Source organism: Oncorhynchus nerka, linkage group LG13 (genome assembly GCF_034236695.1).
Source record: "Oncorhynchus nerka isolate Pitt River linkage group LG13, Oner_Uvic_2.0, whole genome shotgun sequence".
Taxonomy (NCBI): domain Eukaryota; kingdom Metazoa; phylum Chordata; class Actinopteri; order Salmoniformes; family Salmonidae; genus Oncorhynchus; species Oncorhynchus nerka.
The window spans coordinates 37,459,040-37,476,515 of NC_088408.1; the positions used below are offsets into that span (position 1 = coordinate 37,459,040).

At 43.6% G+C, this 17,476-nt stretch overlaps 2 protein-coding genes across 3 annotated transcripts; one reads left to right on the plus strand and one right to left on the minus strand.

The window, feature by feature from the left end:
- Positions 1-363: 363 nt before the first annotated feature.
- Positions 364-9,969, plus strand: lrp11 (low density lipoprotein receptor-related protein 11). Its single transcript, XM_029676943.2, has 9 exons — positions 364-1,192; positions 1,628-1,785; positions 2,263-2,404; positions 4,485-4,610; positions 6,231-6,482; positions 7,247-7,417; positions 7,561-7,620; positions 7,726-7,842; positions 7,949-9,969. Exons 1-9 carry the CDS (start codon positions 595-597, stop codon positions 8,101-8,103), a joined length of 1,779 nt encoding a protein of 592 aa, XP_029532803.2. The 5' UTR covers positions 364-594; the 3' UTR covers positions 8,104-9,969.
- On the minus strand, positions 9,407-17,438 carry LOC115139485 (protein-L-isoaspartate(D-aspartate) O-methyltransferase-like). 2 transcript variants are annotated; one of them, XM_029676946.2, is made up of 8 exons: positions 17,104-17,438; positions 12,434-12,538; positions 12,298-12,329; positions 12,011-12,115; positions 11,741-11,861; positions 11,322-11,407; positions 10,707-10,923; positions 9,407-10,220 (listed from the first exon to the last, which is right to left on the minus strand). In XM_029676946.2, the coding sequence occupies exons 1-7, from the start codon at positions 17,276-17,278 to the stop codon at positions 10,744-10,746; spliced, it is 804 nt and encodes a 267-aa protein (XP_029532806.1). In that variant the 5' UTR covers positions 17,279-17,438; the 3' UTR covers positions 9,407-10,220; positions 10,707-10,743. The 2 variants fall into 2 exon arrangements, with proteins under 2 accessions (XP_029532806.1, XP_029532805.1); XM_029676945.2 differs by having other exon boundaries at positions 10,754-10,923; positions 17,104-17,437.
- Positions 17,439-17,476: the final 38 nt, after the last annotated feature.

A 17,476-nucleotide genomic window follows, 5' to 3' on the forward strand; every position in this document is an offset into this window, starting at 1 on the left:
ATGGACATTATATTCACACAACTGAACACAAATCCTTTTCCATGGGCCTATGATTTCAAAATGCAGGTCTAGTACCCTAATAATATTCAGAAAATCTACAGTTCTTAAACTTGCAGACATACAGGGAGTTGCATAAAACCAAAACCGACAGGCGCGCTGCGGGAAACGGGCTGTGCTATCCGGCATACTTAAAATGTCCATACCCTGAACTCCAACCCTAACTTTATACCATAAGGTAACCATAAACCTTAATTAACCATAGTACATTTCAACTTCATTGGCGTAGGGACGCCCCAATGATACCGGATATCATAGATCCCGAAGAGTCTCAATATAAAACATCGTCCGTGACGTCAATGATTTCAGTGCGCCTCCAATCACTGTGGCTGGATGTTGATGTTGGGCGCTACCTCCAAGCAGTGCCATCATGATACCGACAAAAGGCCTTTAGCATCGCAAAAAGAAACAAGCAAAAGTGTTCACCGGCGACTCGAGATTATTGGATATGAGACAGTATTTATATTTTGCGTTATAGGTTTCTGGTGTTGAAAATAAAGAAGGGCCTCCTCATGCGTCAGAAAATAGCCGGGAAGGATGCCGTCTAACTGCGTAAACATAATGGCTTTGGCTCAGCATCGACTTATTGCGTGTGTGCTGCTGTTCTGTATGGTGACTAGCATTCACACCCGGTCCTCTAAAATATCGGACTTGAAATCTAAAATATCAGGGGTGGAAGAGCTCTTAGGAGAATTCCGCAAGCAGCTCCAACAGGACCAGACGTATAGCAGGGAGGAAGAGGAGGTGGTTGACGTCTGCCTGGGTGACTTCAACGCCGTAGAGGAACACATCATCCGAGCGAGGGCCTCCATAGAGCAGGGGGCCACCTTTCTCTCGGCTCCTGACCAGGTGTACAGTTGGAAAGACTGTCTCCATGCCTGCTGCGCAGACCCCCACTGCACGGTGGCGGTGGTCCAAGAGGACATGAGACAGTCGGACGACGGCCTCAGCTGCTATTTGCTCAACTGCAGTTATAGAAATAAAAACGTATGTTCGTTCGCAGCACAGACAGGGTTCAGCACCTACAGCCGGGCTCACAATACAACAGGGCACGTCACCTCTTCCAGTGGCAATGTAGATGGGAACAAAATCAGGAGACCTGAGGATAAATCTAGTTTTGAAGATGGCACGCCAGGTGAGGTTCTGCACCTGCTTTGATTTATATGGGATTACAGTTATAACATACACTATACATACATGCAAGTGTTTGTCTAAATCACAAAAGTATATCATGTGTTGCTATTGCTTATGATAAAGCATGCATACATAGTAAATGGTTGCTGGTAATTCTGTTCCACCTGCCTCTAACAATTATCAGTCTGGTGTTTAGCTTGGGTTAATCATTTGCTATTTGCCCCCTGCTTCTAAATTTAGATTTAATGTAAGTCCGTGCGCTTGACAAGTTTCACCCAACTTTGAAACTAAATCCAATGTTCATGGTGAAATATGTTGATTTCACGTTGAATACAGGTTAGCTGACAACTCAACGAAATGTAAATGTAAATCAAAACTAGACGTTGAACTGACATCTGAGCCCAGTGGGTTTAGCTCTGCTCTGGGTTGTTTTCAGACATGGACGAGCCGCCCCGGAGTGATGCCGGCCAGGATGTGGTCATCCAGCTGCCCACTGACTGGGCCGTAGTGGACGGCCGGGACAGTGTGGACGACCACGGAGTCACCCGTTACGAATGGGCCCTGGTGAAGGGCGACCAAGACATCAACATGAAGGTAACACCGCAACTGGTGCCACTCTTCCGGCATTTAAACGTTGTTTCTGCTTTTAGGTTCTTTCCTCTGTGAGTAATGTCGAGTGTCAAAACACTGTGGAATGGCATTTGCTTTAGCAGATCTGGGACTCACAGTTGTCTTGTTGCTATAATGTCATACATAGAACGAGGTATATGCTGAAGTCAACGTGGCGGTTTGCATGGTGCGGCCGGAGCCACACAATGCCCTGCTGCACAGACACAAATAAAAGGCTATTGTCACCCAACCTGCCGAAAGGACAAGAGCCCTATTGTAGGCTACCCTCTCTCTCCCTGTGACGCCACTGAGCGGTTGATGTGATATACCAGTCGTGGGTCTTTAGAAGAAACCCCTCTTGACTCTTTCAATGAAGGCTTTGGCTTTGTCCATGGCATAATTTCTCAGTGCAGTTTCCTTCCGTGTTATTTTCTCTGAAATGTTATTTCTGCTCACCTGCAGGTGACCCATCCAGGGTTACTGAAGATCAGTGGTCTACAGGAGGGTGTCTATACCTTCCAGATGACTGTCACCGACATCGCGGGACAGAAGAGCACCGACAATGTCACTGTGACTGTGCTGGCTCCAGAACGCCAAGCTGAAGGTGAAAAACACAGCCAGATTTTTTTTTATTTATTTCACCTTTATTTAACCAGGTAAGCAAGTTGAGAACAAGTTCTCATTTACAATTGCGACCTGGCCAAGATAAAGCAAAGCAGTTCGACACATACAACGACACAGAGTTACACATGGAGTAAAACAAACATACAGTCAATAATACAGTAAAAAAAATAAAAAAAATAAAATAAAAACAAGTCTATATACAATGTGAGCAAATTAGGTGAGAAGGGAGGTAAAGGCAAAAAAGGCCATGGTGGCAAAGTAAATACAATATAGCAAGTAAAACACTGGAATGGTAGTATTGCAATGGAAGAATGTGCAAAGTAGAAATAAAAATAATGGGGTGCAAAGGAGCAAAATAAATAAATAAATTCAATACAGTTGGGAAAGAGGTAGTTGTTTGGGCTAAATTATAGGTGGGCTATGTACAGGTGCAGTAATCTGTAAGATGCTCTGACAGTTGGTGCTTAAAGCTAGTGAGGGAGATAAGTGTTTCCAATTTAAGAGATTTTTGTAGTTCGTTCCAGTCATTGGCAGCAGAGAACTGGAAGGAGAGGCGGCCAAAGAAAGAATTGGTTTTGGGGGTGACTAGAGAGATATACCTGCTGGAGCGTGTGCTACAGGTGGGAGATGCTATGGTGACCAGCGAGCTGAGATAAGGGGGACTTTACCTAGCAGGGTCTTGTAGATGACATGGAGCCAGTGGGTTTGGCGACGAGTATGAAGCGAGGGCCAGCCAACGAGAGCGTACAGGTCGCAATGGTGGGTAGTATATGGGGCTTTGGTGACAAAACGGATAGCACTGTGATAGACTGCATCCAATTTGTTGAGTAGGGTATTGGAGGCTATTTTGTAAATGACATCGCCAAAGTCGAGGATTGGTAGGATGGTCAATTTTACAAGGGTATGTTTGGCAGCATGAGTGAAGGATGCTTTGTTGCGAAATAGGAAGCCAATTCTAGATTTAACTTTGGATTGGAGATGTTTGATATGGGTCTGGAAGGAGAGTTTACAGTCTAACCAGACACCTAAGTATTTGTAGTTGTCCACGTATTCTAAGTCAGAGCCGTCCAGAGTAGTGATGTTGGACAGGCGGGTAGGTGCAGGTAGCGATCGGTTGAAGAGCATGCATTTAGTTTTACTTGTATTTAAGAGCAATTGGAGGCCACGGAAGGAGAGTTGTATGGCATTGAAGCTTGCCTGGAGGGTTGTTAACACAGTGTCCAAAGAAGGGCCGGAAGTATACAGAATGGTTTCGTCTGCGTAGAGGTGGATCAGAGACTCACCAGCAGCAAGAGCGACAGATGTGCCTCCTCATGTTCAGGAATGATAATTCATTACTGGATCTCGCCTATTTTCTCGCTATTCTGTGACTAACATTAATTGTGTTGTTGTGTGTCAAATTTATTTGTGCTTCTCTGTGGTCCTGTTCCTCATATAAGACATTTCCCACTCTAGACCAATGCATTACAGGCAATGACCTTTTCGCTGCAATTGAATCCATGCTTCTAAGGGTTGAATCCATCGCATAATGAAACAGAGCCTGGGATTTAGTGCTCCAATCAATTAAGCAGTACTGCCCTAGTCAAATGGCTGGCTGCCTAATAGCCATTCAGATGATCAGGCATGTTAATCTATTCACTGCATAGAGATGGATGAGATACAGTATGCCTTAAATCATCCTAGTCTAGCCCCATCTAGAGTAATAAAGGAAGGAAGAGGGTGGGGATTGTTTATGTACCTGGACTATGAAGGGCCTTTTCTAAACCTATAAGTGATGAATATTACAGCAACATAATGTACTACTATTATACATTTCTCCTGTCCAATCCCGAATTCCAACAAACATAAGATGAGTGACCTATTACACAGAACAGCAGTTTAACACAGCATCCATACTGCAGGAAGGCTGCCAAGTATACCTGGGGACTGTCATTGGGTGCCGTGGTGTTGGTGGTGGTGGCCAATAGTAGCGCTTCATCACCCATTTGTGAGTGTGTAGGCACTGAACTACAGTGTCATTAGAGAGTAAAACAGAGGTGTTCGTGTCGCCTCTCCCCCAGTGTGTACAGGTAGCTGCTCCCGCTACCAGTTCATGTGTGACGACGGCTGCTGTATTGACATCACCTACGCCTGCGATGGGAGGCAGCAGTGTCCAGACCGCTCAGACGAGGATTTCTGCCAGAGCTGTAAGTCACTCAATCTGTCCTCCTCAAGCTGTCAGCCACGGGGAGGCAGTAGCTCCTGGTAATTGTTGGCTTTCCTGTCAAAATAAAGGTTAAATAAATAAAATGATGATCATATTGTAATATAATAACAGAATAATAATAATAACAACATAGAGGGCTGTAGGTTTCCTGTGTGGACTTTATTGTACCAGGATGGAGTGTAGTTTTAGACTTTATCGTACCAGGATGGAGTGTAGTTTTAGACTTTATCGTACCAGGATGGAGTGTAGTTTTAGACTTTATTGTACCAGGATGGAGTGTAGTTTTAGACTTTATTGTACCAGGATGGAGTGTAGTTTTAGACTTGATCGTACTAGGATGGAGTGTAGTTTTAGACTTTATTGTACCAGGATGGAGTGTAGTTTTAGACTTTATTGTACTAGGATGGAGTGTAGTTTTAGACTTTATTGTACTAGAATGGAGTGTAGTTTTAGACTTTATTGTACTAGGATGGAGTGTAGTTTTAGACTTTATTGTACCAGGATGGAGTGTAGTTTTAGACTTTATTGTACCAGGATGGAGTGTAGTTTTAGACTTTATTGTACTAGGGTGGGGTGTAGTTTTAGACTTTATTGTACCAGGATGGAGTGTAGTTTTAGACTTTATTGTACCAGGATGGAGTGTAGTTTTAGACTTTATTGTACCAGGGTGGGGTGTAGTTTTAGACTTTATTGTACCAGGGTGCGGTGTAGTTTTAGACTTTATTGTACTAGGGTGGAGTGTAGTTTTAGACTTTATTGTACTAGGGTGGAGTGTAGTTTCAGACTATTGTACCAGGATGGAGTGTAGTTTTAGACTTTATTGTACTAGGATGGAGTGTAGTTTTAGACTTTATCGTACCAGGATGGAGTGTAGTTTTAGACTTTATTGTACCAGGATGGAGTGTAGTTTTAGACTTTATTGTACCAGGATGGAGTGTAGTTTTAGACTTTATTGTACTAGGATGGAGTGTAGTTTTAGACTTTATTGTGCCAGGATGGAGTGTAGTTTTAGACTTTATTGTACCAGGATGGAGTGTAGTTTTAGACTTTATTGTACTAGGGTGGGGTGTAGTTTTAGACTTTATTGTACCAGGATGGAGTGTAGTTTTAGACTTTATTGTACCAGGATGGAGTGTAGTTTTAGACTTTATTGTACCAGGATGGAGTGTAGTTTTAGACTTTATTGTACTAGGATGGAGTGTAGTTTTAGACTTTATTGTACCAGGGTGGGGTGTAGTTTTAGACTTTATTGTACTAGGGTGGAGTGTAGTTTTAGACTTTATTGTACTAGGGTGGAGTGTAGTTTCAGACTATTGTACCAGGATGGAGTGTAGTTTTAGACTTTATTGTACTAGGATGGAGTGTAGTTTTAGACTTTATCGTACCAGGATGGAGTGTAGTTTTAGACTTTATTGTACCAGGATGGAGTGTAGTTTTAGACTAGAGTGTACTAGGATGAATTGTAGTTTTATACTTGAGTGTACAAGGATGGAGTTGTATGCATGCATTCAGTCTGGAATATCAGAGCAAGGAGGGCTGCAGTAAATTGTGTCCGAGAGCCCAGGATAACCATGCCCTGTCGTCTCTTTCCTCTCTACAGTTGATGGTAACAGGAAGTCGGTGACCCACCCTGCAGGTGCCAGCCCACACAGGCCTGTCGCCCAGCCAGAGGAGACTGAGGACCACTCCATGGCCCAGGGTGGGCCCAAGAAGACCATGGAGGAGGCAAGACCACCTCCACCACAAGCTCCACAAGACCCACAGACCCCACAGTCTCGTGAGAGGAGCAAAGCTGTGCCCCCAGTCCTGCCACAGCCAAGTCACAGTGATCAGGAGAGCCCTGTCAGTCAAGGTACTGTCATTGTGTAACTATTACCTAGTTTTGTTACTACCTAGCTATAAGCCAGTAGGCAATTTAATGCACTAATGAATCAAACCACCATATTAACAGCTTTGGACAAAAACCTGTAGACAAAAACCAACTATAGATTAAAGGTTTTGGTCAGCTGTGAAGTAATACAATCCATTTGGTAGCTGCAACATTTGTCTGGTTGGCCAGAGTTTTGTATGTGCTAGCAGAGAGCGGAAGGCCTTTGTGTGTTAGCTAGTAAGCACAGAGAGAGACAGATTGAACCCCTGAAGGCAGCCATTGAGCCATAGAGCTGATCTGGAACTGTGGAGCGAGGCAGAATAAGGCCCGCAGGGGCACTCTGTGAGACGAGCAGGGCTGAGATTGGAGTGCAGTCCTGGGACGGGAGTGAGCCTCACAGGGGCCATTTTTTCGCCATGTCCCCCCTCAGCGTTGGAACAAAGCACTCCTCTGTCCCCCGCCACCTGATCCCTGAGTTAGGCTAGCCTGAGACAGATGAGGCGGGGTACTTCCAATGTTAACCTATCAAAGACTGAGACCACCTGACCAAATCTCTCGTTCCCTTCTCTCTGTCACACCTGACCAAATCACTCCCTCCCTCTCTTTGCTCTGTCCCCGTCGCAGCTGACAAAATCTCTCTCTCTCTCTGTCCCACCTGAACACATCTCTTCCTCCCTCTCTCTGTTGTCTTTCTGTCCCACCTGACAAAATCTCTAACGTTCTCTGTTCTCTCTTTGTCCCAGCAGAGCCCTGTGCAGCTCCCCCTGCTGTGGGGCCATGTAAAGGCATCTTCCCACGCTGGTTCTATGACCCTGTAGCTGAAGAGTGCAAGCACTTCATCTACGGAGGCTGCAAGGGCAACCATAACAACTTCCTGCAGCAGACAGAATGTGTCAATGAATGTATAGAAAAAACAGGTAGGATTATTCTAGGAGACTACAATTTCTTTGTTTTTTAGAATTATCTGGATTCTGATGTGCTTTCTCATTACATATTGAATGAGGTGTACATAATGTAGGAAGACAATTATGCAAATGAATAATGGAAACAAATAATTCAGGTGCTGCCATCAAGCAAATGACCGTGGCACCTCCCCCCACCACCAAACACACAGAGTCAGGTAAATTCCATTGTTTTATAATTATTACTCCTGCACATGATAATTAATGAGCTGAATACAATCTCTCACCTGTCTCAGTCTTAACCAGTGTATTAACATTTACAGTAGAGACCCCTAAAGTGACCATGAAGTGGCCAGAGACCAAACTACTAGCAGACAGTGACATGTTCCCAATATCCAAACCACACTCAGTAGTGGGAGGACACCCAGGGCCTGAGTCAGGTCTGTTCAACATCCTTAGTTACAATAACTCTGTAATATTAGGTTATACATGGAGAATTCAAGATAGTATATGACAGTCCCTTTATCTCTCTCTTCTCCCCTGCAGGTGCGATCCTGCCGTTGGTTCTGGGACTGATCATCACGGCTCTGTTGCTGCTCATGATTGGCTGTCGTCTGCGGTTGGTCCACCACAAGCTGAAGAAGGCTCGCCCCCTCACCACAGAGGAGTCTGATTATCTCATCAACGGCATGTACCTGTAGCAGCATAGCAGGCACATGCACAGATAAGGCTCTACCTGTGCAGAGCACATGCCCCTTTGCCCTTCCAGTCTCTAAAGTGCCCTTTTGTAAACAAAACAAACATTTATCTTTAGTTGTTGATATACATGGTTTTTGTTGCAGTTGTTCTGAACCCACTGCCCGCAAGTCATCTTTAAATTCGTATTAAATATGTGTCATTGAATTAGCCATTAAGATATGACCATCTATTGCTTCTATGTAACTAAATAATCAAAGTCATAATTGCTCAATGAATCTGTGACCGCAGTGGCAGAATCTTATTTTTTGGGTGCCTTTTTTTTGTTGTTTGAAAACCTGCCTCTCAAAAAGTCTGTGCATGGCATTTCTATTTCTTTTGGATGCACCCTCCGTACTAAAAGCCCCTCGGCAGAAAAAACAAAACTGTCAGTCAACTTGTTAGCCAGGAGGACTCTTCATGATTAACAGCCTGTCAAACGTTCTATATCATGACAGTGTACACCTTTAGGTGCACTTGACTTCTCTAACTCGCCATGCTAGGTAGGCAGAGATCACTCTTTAAAATTGTCCCATTGGAATGGTCCCAAAGGTGCAAGCCCGACCCAGCACTCCAGGGTCACGGTTGAGCTAAATCAAACCCACCTTTTAACAGGGAAGAAATGTTTGCCACTTTTGTGTACTCGCTTGGCGTGAAAAATGATTGCTTGTCTGCTCTTTCATTATTGCTCTTTCACTTCATGAATTATGGATGTATATTTTCATTGGGAGATATAGTACTTTATCCCTTACGTAATACTTCTGCCACTGAGTGGCACTGTTGTGTATATCTATTAGGCTTGGCCTAGAGTTTTATTTTGTACCAGACTCATTTGAAATATGGGGGTAGCAAACTATGTAACGTATTGTAAATTCCTAAACTACAATCATTACTGAAAATCATTATTTTGTTATAACAGCAAGTAATTCCAGAAACACCCATATCAAGCCATAAAGCATTATAGGCCATCTGATATTGCAATGTGGTAGGTTGCTTTTCTGTGTCGTCTAGCTATGTAGTTTTATAATGGTGACGTAGCTCAAACACCCGTATGCATAGTGTGTGTGAAATAGTAAAGTTAACTCTTGATCAATGTGTCTTTTGGAACTGTGAAAGTGTTCAGAGTATTTTGAGTGGTAATACAATCAGAATATACAACGTGGATTCTTCCTGCTCTAGAGGTTTTTAGAGTGATAAGGACAAATGGCAGTAGGTGCCGTCTTCAACGGCAAAAACAGCTTGAAACAATAAATACTCCACAGCACAAAGTGGGACAAAAACATAAGCATCTCTTTATTTTCATTTTTGCCATTCCAGAAATTGTGAAAGCCATGGACCATCCAAAATAAATGTGCTTTTTAATTCCATGTTTAAAAAAAAAAAACTACAGACATTCATTTTCTTTGCATTTAGGCTTATTTTGGCAAAGCACCGGCTATTTCATTTAGTGTCGGTCATCAGTAAAGCCTGCACACAATGTTGTCATTGAAACCATGTGGATGTGCTCCACTCTTGTTGTAGAGTGTTGTGGTTTGGCTTTTGCCTTGTATCCAACTGTACGAGTAAATCTAGGTGTAATAGTCCTTTCTTTAATGCCATTTAGTGCCATGTGCTGCATGTCAAACAACTGGATGTGGGATAGAGTAGTCATTTGTGCAACCTGCGTGTGCCTGTTTAAATACTGTGGGAGGCTTTCCTTATCAGAACAGTCTGGCAACCTCTTCACACTCAGCTTTGATGGAGCTGAAATGCATTATTGTTGAAATGGTTGATTGCAACTCACGGATGTAACCAAAATGTAGAAAAATAATAATCTTAAACTCAAAATCCTGCAGCTATTCAAAATGAAAAATTCCCAACCCCCCCCAAAAAAAATGCAGGCCTGAAAAAAAGACTAACCCCGACACTTTCTTCTGTTCAATCTCTAACAGTCTTTTTCCCAACCTCAGGGGTTATTCCTCAGCATGATAAAGAAAATGTTTTGAAAGAATTCCAATGGCTGTTGTTGGAACCCAAAGTAGTCTCCTCCAGGCTCACATTGAAAATGTGGTATATGGACAGTTTGTCGCCTCAAAGTTCATCCCTGTGAGAAATAAGAGGCAACACGTTAAGCGATGGACTTAAAAAGAGGAAATATACTGTGTCAAAATCAGAACTCCCTCTTGTCATGCCACTGAAGGTCAGTTAGACACTCCCATGCACAAACTCTTGTAGAAAGCCCCAAACCACGTGCAAAATCCAAATGAGAATAAACGTCTCTTGTAGACTCGAGAACAAGGATGATTCAAATTGATAAGCTCTCATGCCAGAAGTACCACAGCCAAATGCCAGCCATCAAACATTTTAAACATTACCATTCTTGTAATACCAAACAGAATCCACACTTGATTGTTTGCGTCACTGCACTCTTGTTTAGCTGAACAGATCTAAAATATCATACTAGTTTACAGGATTAAAACTAAGAAAACGTGCAGCCAGTTGACATGGTATGGAAGAAGCAACTAATGATGACAAGCCGCAAACACAGCCCCTTGGGATCCATCATCTGCTCCAGGCCACACCATTTCACCTTTGCCCACTGTGTGAAGGAGAGAGGGAGTAGGAAGTCACTTCCACCTGGACCACTGCTTCTCTTTGTCTGTTAAAGGCACGTAAATCACCCCCATCAGGGGCTTCATCTTGGTGCTGCCGTCCTCCAGCTTGTCGTACTGCTCCAGCATCTGGTTCCCTCCGGCCGGCCCCACGGGCAGAATCAGCCTGCCGCCTGGCTTCAGCTGATCAAGGAGCTGAGGGAGGAGAGGACACTCACTGGGTCAGAACCAGATAACCTGCCCCAAGGTCCAAACATTCACAGTTTTCCACCCCATCAGACAAGTCTTCAATGAAGAGATGTTCACATTAACAATGCAATGGCTAGCCGAGTAGCAAAATATGCAACAGTGTAGTTACACCCGAATAGACCAGGGTACTGTTTGACAAAATAACACAGCACAGAGCACTAACATATTTCCTGAGACCGAACAAAGCCTGCTGTTACTAACAGAGTTAGAGTCTGTGTTGGTTTTTATCTCGTCTCTGACCACAGCATTCCTACAGATGATGGTGGATTGCGGCGATGGGACTCCTATTAACTGGGTCCCCTTTGATGCCTTCATTTGTGTTTTTCTGTGGTTTGGGAACTTACTGCTTGTGGCACGTTGGGTGCTGCCGCGCCCACGTGGATGGCATCGTAAGGCGCCTCCTCTGGATGGCCCATCCGCCCGTCTCCCACTGTAAGGCAACAAACAGGCAGCAGCTGCCACTCACACGCTGCCAGCCTTATACCCGTCAAGCAGGCCGCACTGAGATGCAGAGCGCGAAGGCACACATCAGAGCTGTGCGATGCCACCTCAACCTCGTCTCTGGCCTCTGACACTGATGTTGGTTGACTGCAGTACAGCAGACAGTGCCGCACCCATGTTTCCTTACTCAACAGTCATCGCGTGAGCAACTGTATTTTAAGCTTATATTTGAACAGTATATTTTGTATAATAACTTTGCATACAAGTCACCAAATTGAATTAGAAAGAAAATCCATCTTGCTTTGCTGCTTTTCAGACTTACCGATTAGTTTTATTCTACCTGATGTTATCAAGCCGGGGTCATCCTTCTTTACATTGGTTATAGAATCATCTACCAGTTCCTTGATATGGTCAATTCCTATCACCTTCCCTTTGGGACCTACCTGTTAAAGACAATACATTAGGGAGGTATACAAGTCTATGCCATCGAACATTACACAGAACCCAAAAACCTGAAATAGAAAAATGTACCCCAACCCTACCACCAAAACACAGAACCTATGTGTTAACCCATCATCATAATATAGCTCACCATTCGGGCAAAGCACGCAGAGAGGATTCCGCTGCCAGACCCCACATCCAGAGCTTTGGCCCCGTCATACAGCTGATCGTACAGAAGCTCCAAGGCATAGGCATGCTGGTAGAGAGAGATCAACATACAACTGCATCACCACCTGTCAGCATTGTACTTGCAAACCTCTGGTACGTGCTCAGTTGGTATACATTATAGGAACAAGGCGAGCAATGTTTGATCGTTATAATACATTTATAAGATATGCAACAATTTAAACAAATACTAAAAGGCATAGCTAGGCCTACCATGTGTGGTGCACTGATGGTTGCTTGATAGCCTTTGGGGTCAAAGAAAGTGATTGTTAGCGTCTAACATTCATCAATGGCTGGTGTATAGAATTTGCACCACAATACATTATTGTCCTACAATAAATAAGCACACCTATTGCCTGTGGGGAGTCCATGTAAGGGTTGCATCTGGAGAAATGGCCTCGGTCTGTGGCCAACATGACTTCATAGACCTTGTCCGACTTGATGATCCCATTTTCTAAGGGACAAAGGAAGACAGGCGGTGTTTAACGGTACAGTGGATTTGTGGAGAGTAACATATTCACAAACACTGCAGTGTCTTCAGAGTAAAGTAATCCCTCCGCAAGAGTCTCCACTGACAGTAGGAAGTGCCAGCGACAGCCGGTGCTACTGCTCTTATTTCTCCCCGAGACCCTGGGCCCCAACCTAACAACTATATTGCTGAGTGGTCACCAATTTCCAGTGCTTAAGGAAAGTATTCAGACCCCTTGACTTTTTCCAGATTTGGTTAAATTACAGCCTTATTCTAAAATGGATTAAAACAAAAAAACATTCTCCATCTACAAACAATACCCCATAACGACAAAGCGAAAACAGGTTTAGACATTTTTGCAGATTTATAAAAACAAAAAATAGAAATACCTTATTTACATAAGTATTCAAACCCTTTGCTATGAGTCTCGAAATTGAGCTCAGGTGCATCCTGTTTCCACTGACTGGGTTGAAGGTTCACCTTCCAACAAGACAACAACCCTAAGCACACAGCAAAGACAACGCAGGAGTGGCTTTGGGACAGGTCTCAGAATGTCCTTGAGTGGGCCAGCCAGAGCCCGGCCTGGAACCCAATCGAAGATCTCTGGAGAGACCAGAAAATAGCTGTGCAGCGGCGCACCCCATCCAACCTGACAGAGCTTGAGAGGATCTGCAGATTAGAATGGGAGAAACTCCCCAAATACTGATGGCCCAAGCTTGTAGCGTCATACCCAAAAAGACTAGAGGCTGTAATCCCTGCCAAAGTTGCTTCAACAAAGTATTGAGTAAAGTGTCTGAATACTTATGTAAATGTGATATCAGTTTCCAATTTTTAATACATTTGCTGAAATGTATAAAAACCTGTTTTTGCTTTGTCATTATGGGTTATTGTGTGTAGATTTATAAGGAGAAAAAAATTGAATCCATTTTAGAATAAGGCTGTAACCTGACAAAATGTGGAAAAGGTCAAGGGGTCTGAATACTTTCCGAATGCACAGGACATAACACCTGCATTCCCAACAGCTTCAGATGGAACAGTTCATATGCAGCTATATGTACACGATAGGCTAGAAGGATATATTTCATGTTTTTCAAAGACATTGCACTTGAGAGACCAACTCTTGAAGATGCATTATGCAGAAATCGCTCCGCCTTTTCCTGGTTGCTATAATTCTAAGTTTTCCTCATTTCAGTTTGTGACAAAACAAGCAAGTATAATGTAGAGAATCATTGTACCATCTAAATAGCAGTGACTTATATTTTCCATATGCAAAATGATTGTATTTTCAGCTGTTTGAAGCTGGTGTACAAAACCAAAAGTAAGACTAAACCAAAAGTTAAGAACGGGAAACAGAAATAGCACACATAGAACAGATCTACCGCTTCTTACACTTGCTTTCAATACGAATTACCGGTCTATAACACACATTTCTACGTGAATTTGGTTGCGTCGCCCAAAATGTTACATATAGTGGCTTTAAATAACTTGATGTTCTGAACCCAGTGTGTGTGATAATCAGCTTTTAAGCTCAGAGAAAAGCCTGGCCTAAGGAACATACAAAACAAACTAGAAAGGAATTAGCATGCATCTTGAGTTTGACCCATTTAAATCTGGTTTAGGCTAATTTATGATTTGCAGTTGGTGAGTAGGCCTAAATATATCAGAAAGCACATGACAGCAGGGGAGGATTGATGTTGCTCAAATTCACCCAGAACTCAACTTTGGTGGATGAAATATTAATCCACTTCAGCATCACATTTTACCCAATGTTTTTGTTTCCCTGGATGCAGTGTTGTACCTGCTTGTGCATCTTAAAAGCTGGCCTTAATATCTTCTCATGCAGAAGACATTCTCAACATAAAATAGGTATATGTCCTTGTACTGTACAGTATCACAATGAATAAAGCTATGCAATTTACAATTTAAAAAGTGAGCAAGGCACAATCAAGGCCAAACGGCTTTTGGCAAAACGTTCAGACCCGCCCTCGTACCAAAGTGTCTGCTGCAGTGCTTTTCTGAACACTGACCGTGTAAAAATAGCCAACTTGGCCTGCTGGCCAAATCATGATGGACACTGATATAAGCAAGCCAAAAAGCCTCACTGCAGTCTGTACCAAGTCTTCAGGAGATATTTTTAGTTTCGTTACAAAGAAATGCACTATATGTACAAAAGTATGTGGACACCCCTCAAATTAGTGGATTCTGCTACTTCAGCCACCCCAGTTGCTGACTGGTGTATAAAATCGAACACACAGCCATTCAATCCCCATAGACACACATTGACAGTAGAATGGCCTTTCTGAAGAGGTTGTGAAATGTGAAAACGTCATAGGATGTCAGTTTGTAAAATTTCTGCTCTGCTAGAGCTGCCCCAGTCAACCGTAAGTGCTGTTTTTGTGAAGTGGAAACATCTAGGAGCAACAACGGCTCAGCTGCGAAGTGGTAGGCCTCACAAACTCACCGAATGGGACCGCCGAGAGCTGAAGCGTGTAGCAATAGTCTATCCTCGGTTGCAACACTCATTATGAGTTCCAAGCTGCCTCTGGAAGCAACGTCAGCAAGCACAAGGACTGTTCGTCAGGAGCTTCCTGAAAATGGTTTCCATGGGCGAGCAGCCTCACACAAGCCTAAGATCACCATAAGCAATACCATGCATCGGCTGAAGTGGTGTCAAGCTTGCCGACATTGGACTCTGGAGCAGTGAAAGTAAGTTCTCTGGAGTGATGAATCACACTTCACTATCTGTTAGTCCGACTGACAAATCTGGGTTTGGCGGATGCCAGGAGAACACGACCTGCCCCAATGCATAGTGCCTATTGCCTAATGTAAAGTTTTGTGGAGGAATAATGGTCTGGGGCTGTTTTTCATGGTTCAGGCTAAGCCCCTTAGTTCCAGTGAAGGGAAATAACGCTACAGCATACACTATTCTAGACGAACCCCATTGAACACCTTTGGGATGAATTGGAGCACTGCCTGCGAGCCAGGCCAGGCCTAGTGCCTGACCACACTAAATGCTTGTGGCTGAATGAAAGCAAGCCCCCACAGCAATGTTCCAACATCAAGTGGAAAGCCTTCCCAGAAGAGTGGAGGCTTTTATAACAGCAAAGGGGGAACCAACTCCATACTAATGCCCATGATTTTGGAATGAGATTTTCAACAAGCAGGTGTCCACATGCACTACATGACCAAAAGTATCTGCCTAGCAAATTGGTGAATTTAAGAGATCTATTAGATCCATCTAAATCAGCTAATTCAGGAAGGGAAATGGAGCGAGAAGTTGACATCTTTCTTTCTTAATCTTTCTCATGTCACCTGCCACTTCTTACTCTATGGCGCACACACATAAGAGACACACATACACACAATCTTAGCAAGGCTAACCACCACAGTGGTGTGTCAGGTGTGACTGCAAATTGGATTAAATATTGCTCAACTACCTATGAATGCTGAGTGTGACCAGTAGCCTGCTTTAATAACAACAAGGTTGGATCATGCCTCTCCAAAGGATGGCATTCCCCATCCTACAGTAACTTAGGTACAGTCAATACAGTGGATCAACATGCTAGGCATGGATACCCCACCCACAGGTTACAGCTTTTTAGCTAACCAGATGAGAAGAGTGCAATTGTGTCCAGCAATTCTGGGCGTTCTTGCTTGTGGGCTTTCTTGCATCTGCAGGAACCCCTCTTTATACTTGTATCAGTCCAGATTTAAGATAGGACTCCGGTACGCAGGCAGGAGCACTCCAGTACAGGTTGTGGCCGTAATCAGTCCTTGACTTGGGCAGGAGCTCACCAGAACTGAGTACCGGCACCTCAAATGTTCTAATGCTTGATTTCCTGCTCCACTTATAGAATATTAGTGCAAAAGTATTGTGGCGCTCCTGTGGGGGGAGGAGGCCTTCATGCAGGAACCAATGAGATTATGATTTGGTTGCGGCGTTCCTTCAGATGCAGGTGATATGATACTGCTGATGCCACAGACATTGTAGCTAGGCCTAACCTACTGTATAAACAAACCATCCAAGGCGACAAATCATATCACCACACAGTAATGCCCCGAATTGCGGACCGCAATCACACACTATTGGACCACACTTTTGCTTTTGTAGTAAAAACAGAGATCAACTCAATCGAACTTCCAATGCATGTAATTAGTAGGTTTGCTAACTAACAAACGGCTTCGGTATGTTTCTTAACAACAGCTGTGGCTGATAGCTAGTTAGCGACTGTAGCTAAAGAAGGTTGGTGCAAAGCACAATATGACGCACATAAAATACCTAAGGATATACTTAGCCTTTGCACCTAATAAAGCCACTACTGTGTCGATGAAATTGTTAACTTGCAAGCTAGCACTCTGTGGTAGCAGGTGCAGATTTGCAAACATCAGCCAGATATTAGCGTGACTACAGAGGAAAACAGTGTGCAATGTTTAATAGCCTAGCCTGACGGTGGTCACCATGCTTTGGAGAAAGCAGCATTTCTCTATTACCCATTAGATATCTAAACCAAAATCCTTAATTATCCACATTACATAATGAGTAAACTTACTGCGTAGGTTGTTTACAAGCTCTGCGTGGTTGGCTCCTCCAGATTTCCAGGCCATTATTAAACACACTCTGCGGAGCAGGTAAAGAGCGGCTGTCAGTGCCGCGCCTGCGCCAACTCCTTTGCCTATGAAACTGACAACCTCCAAAACAGACGGAGGGGACACGTCACGCGACATACTTTTACTTCGCAGCTTGCAGCTTTTTCCATGTAGCTAGTCCCTGAATAAATGATGGTTGCATATAAATTAACTAATCGGAGATTTCATCTTAAATGTGGGATTTTTGACCACTCAGATTTGATTGCCAGAGCAAGAATCTATCTTCCGCGTTCACCCACTAGGAGGGGCGCGAGAGCTTAACACGTTCGTGAATTA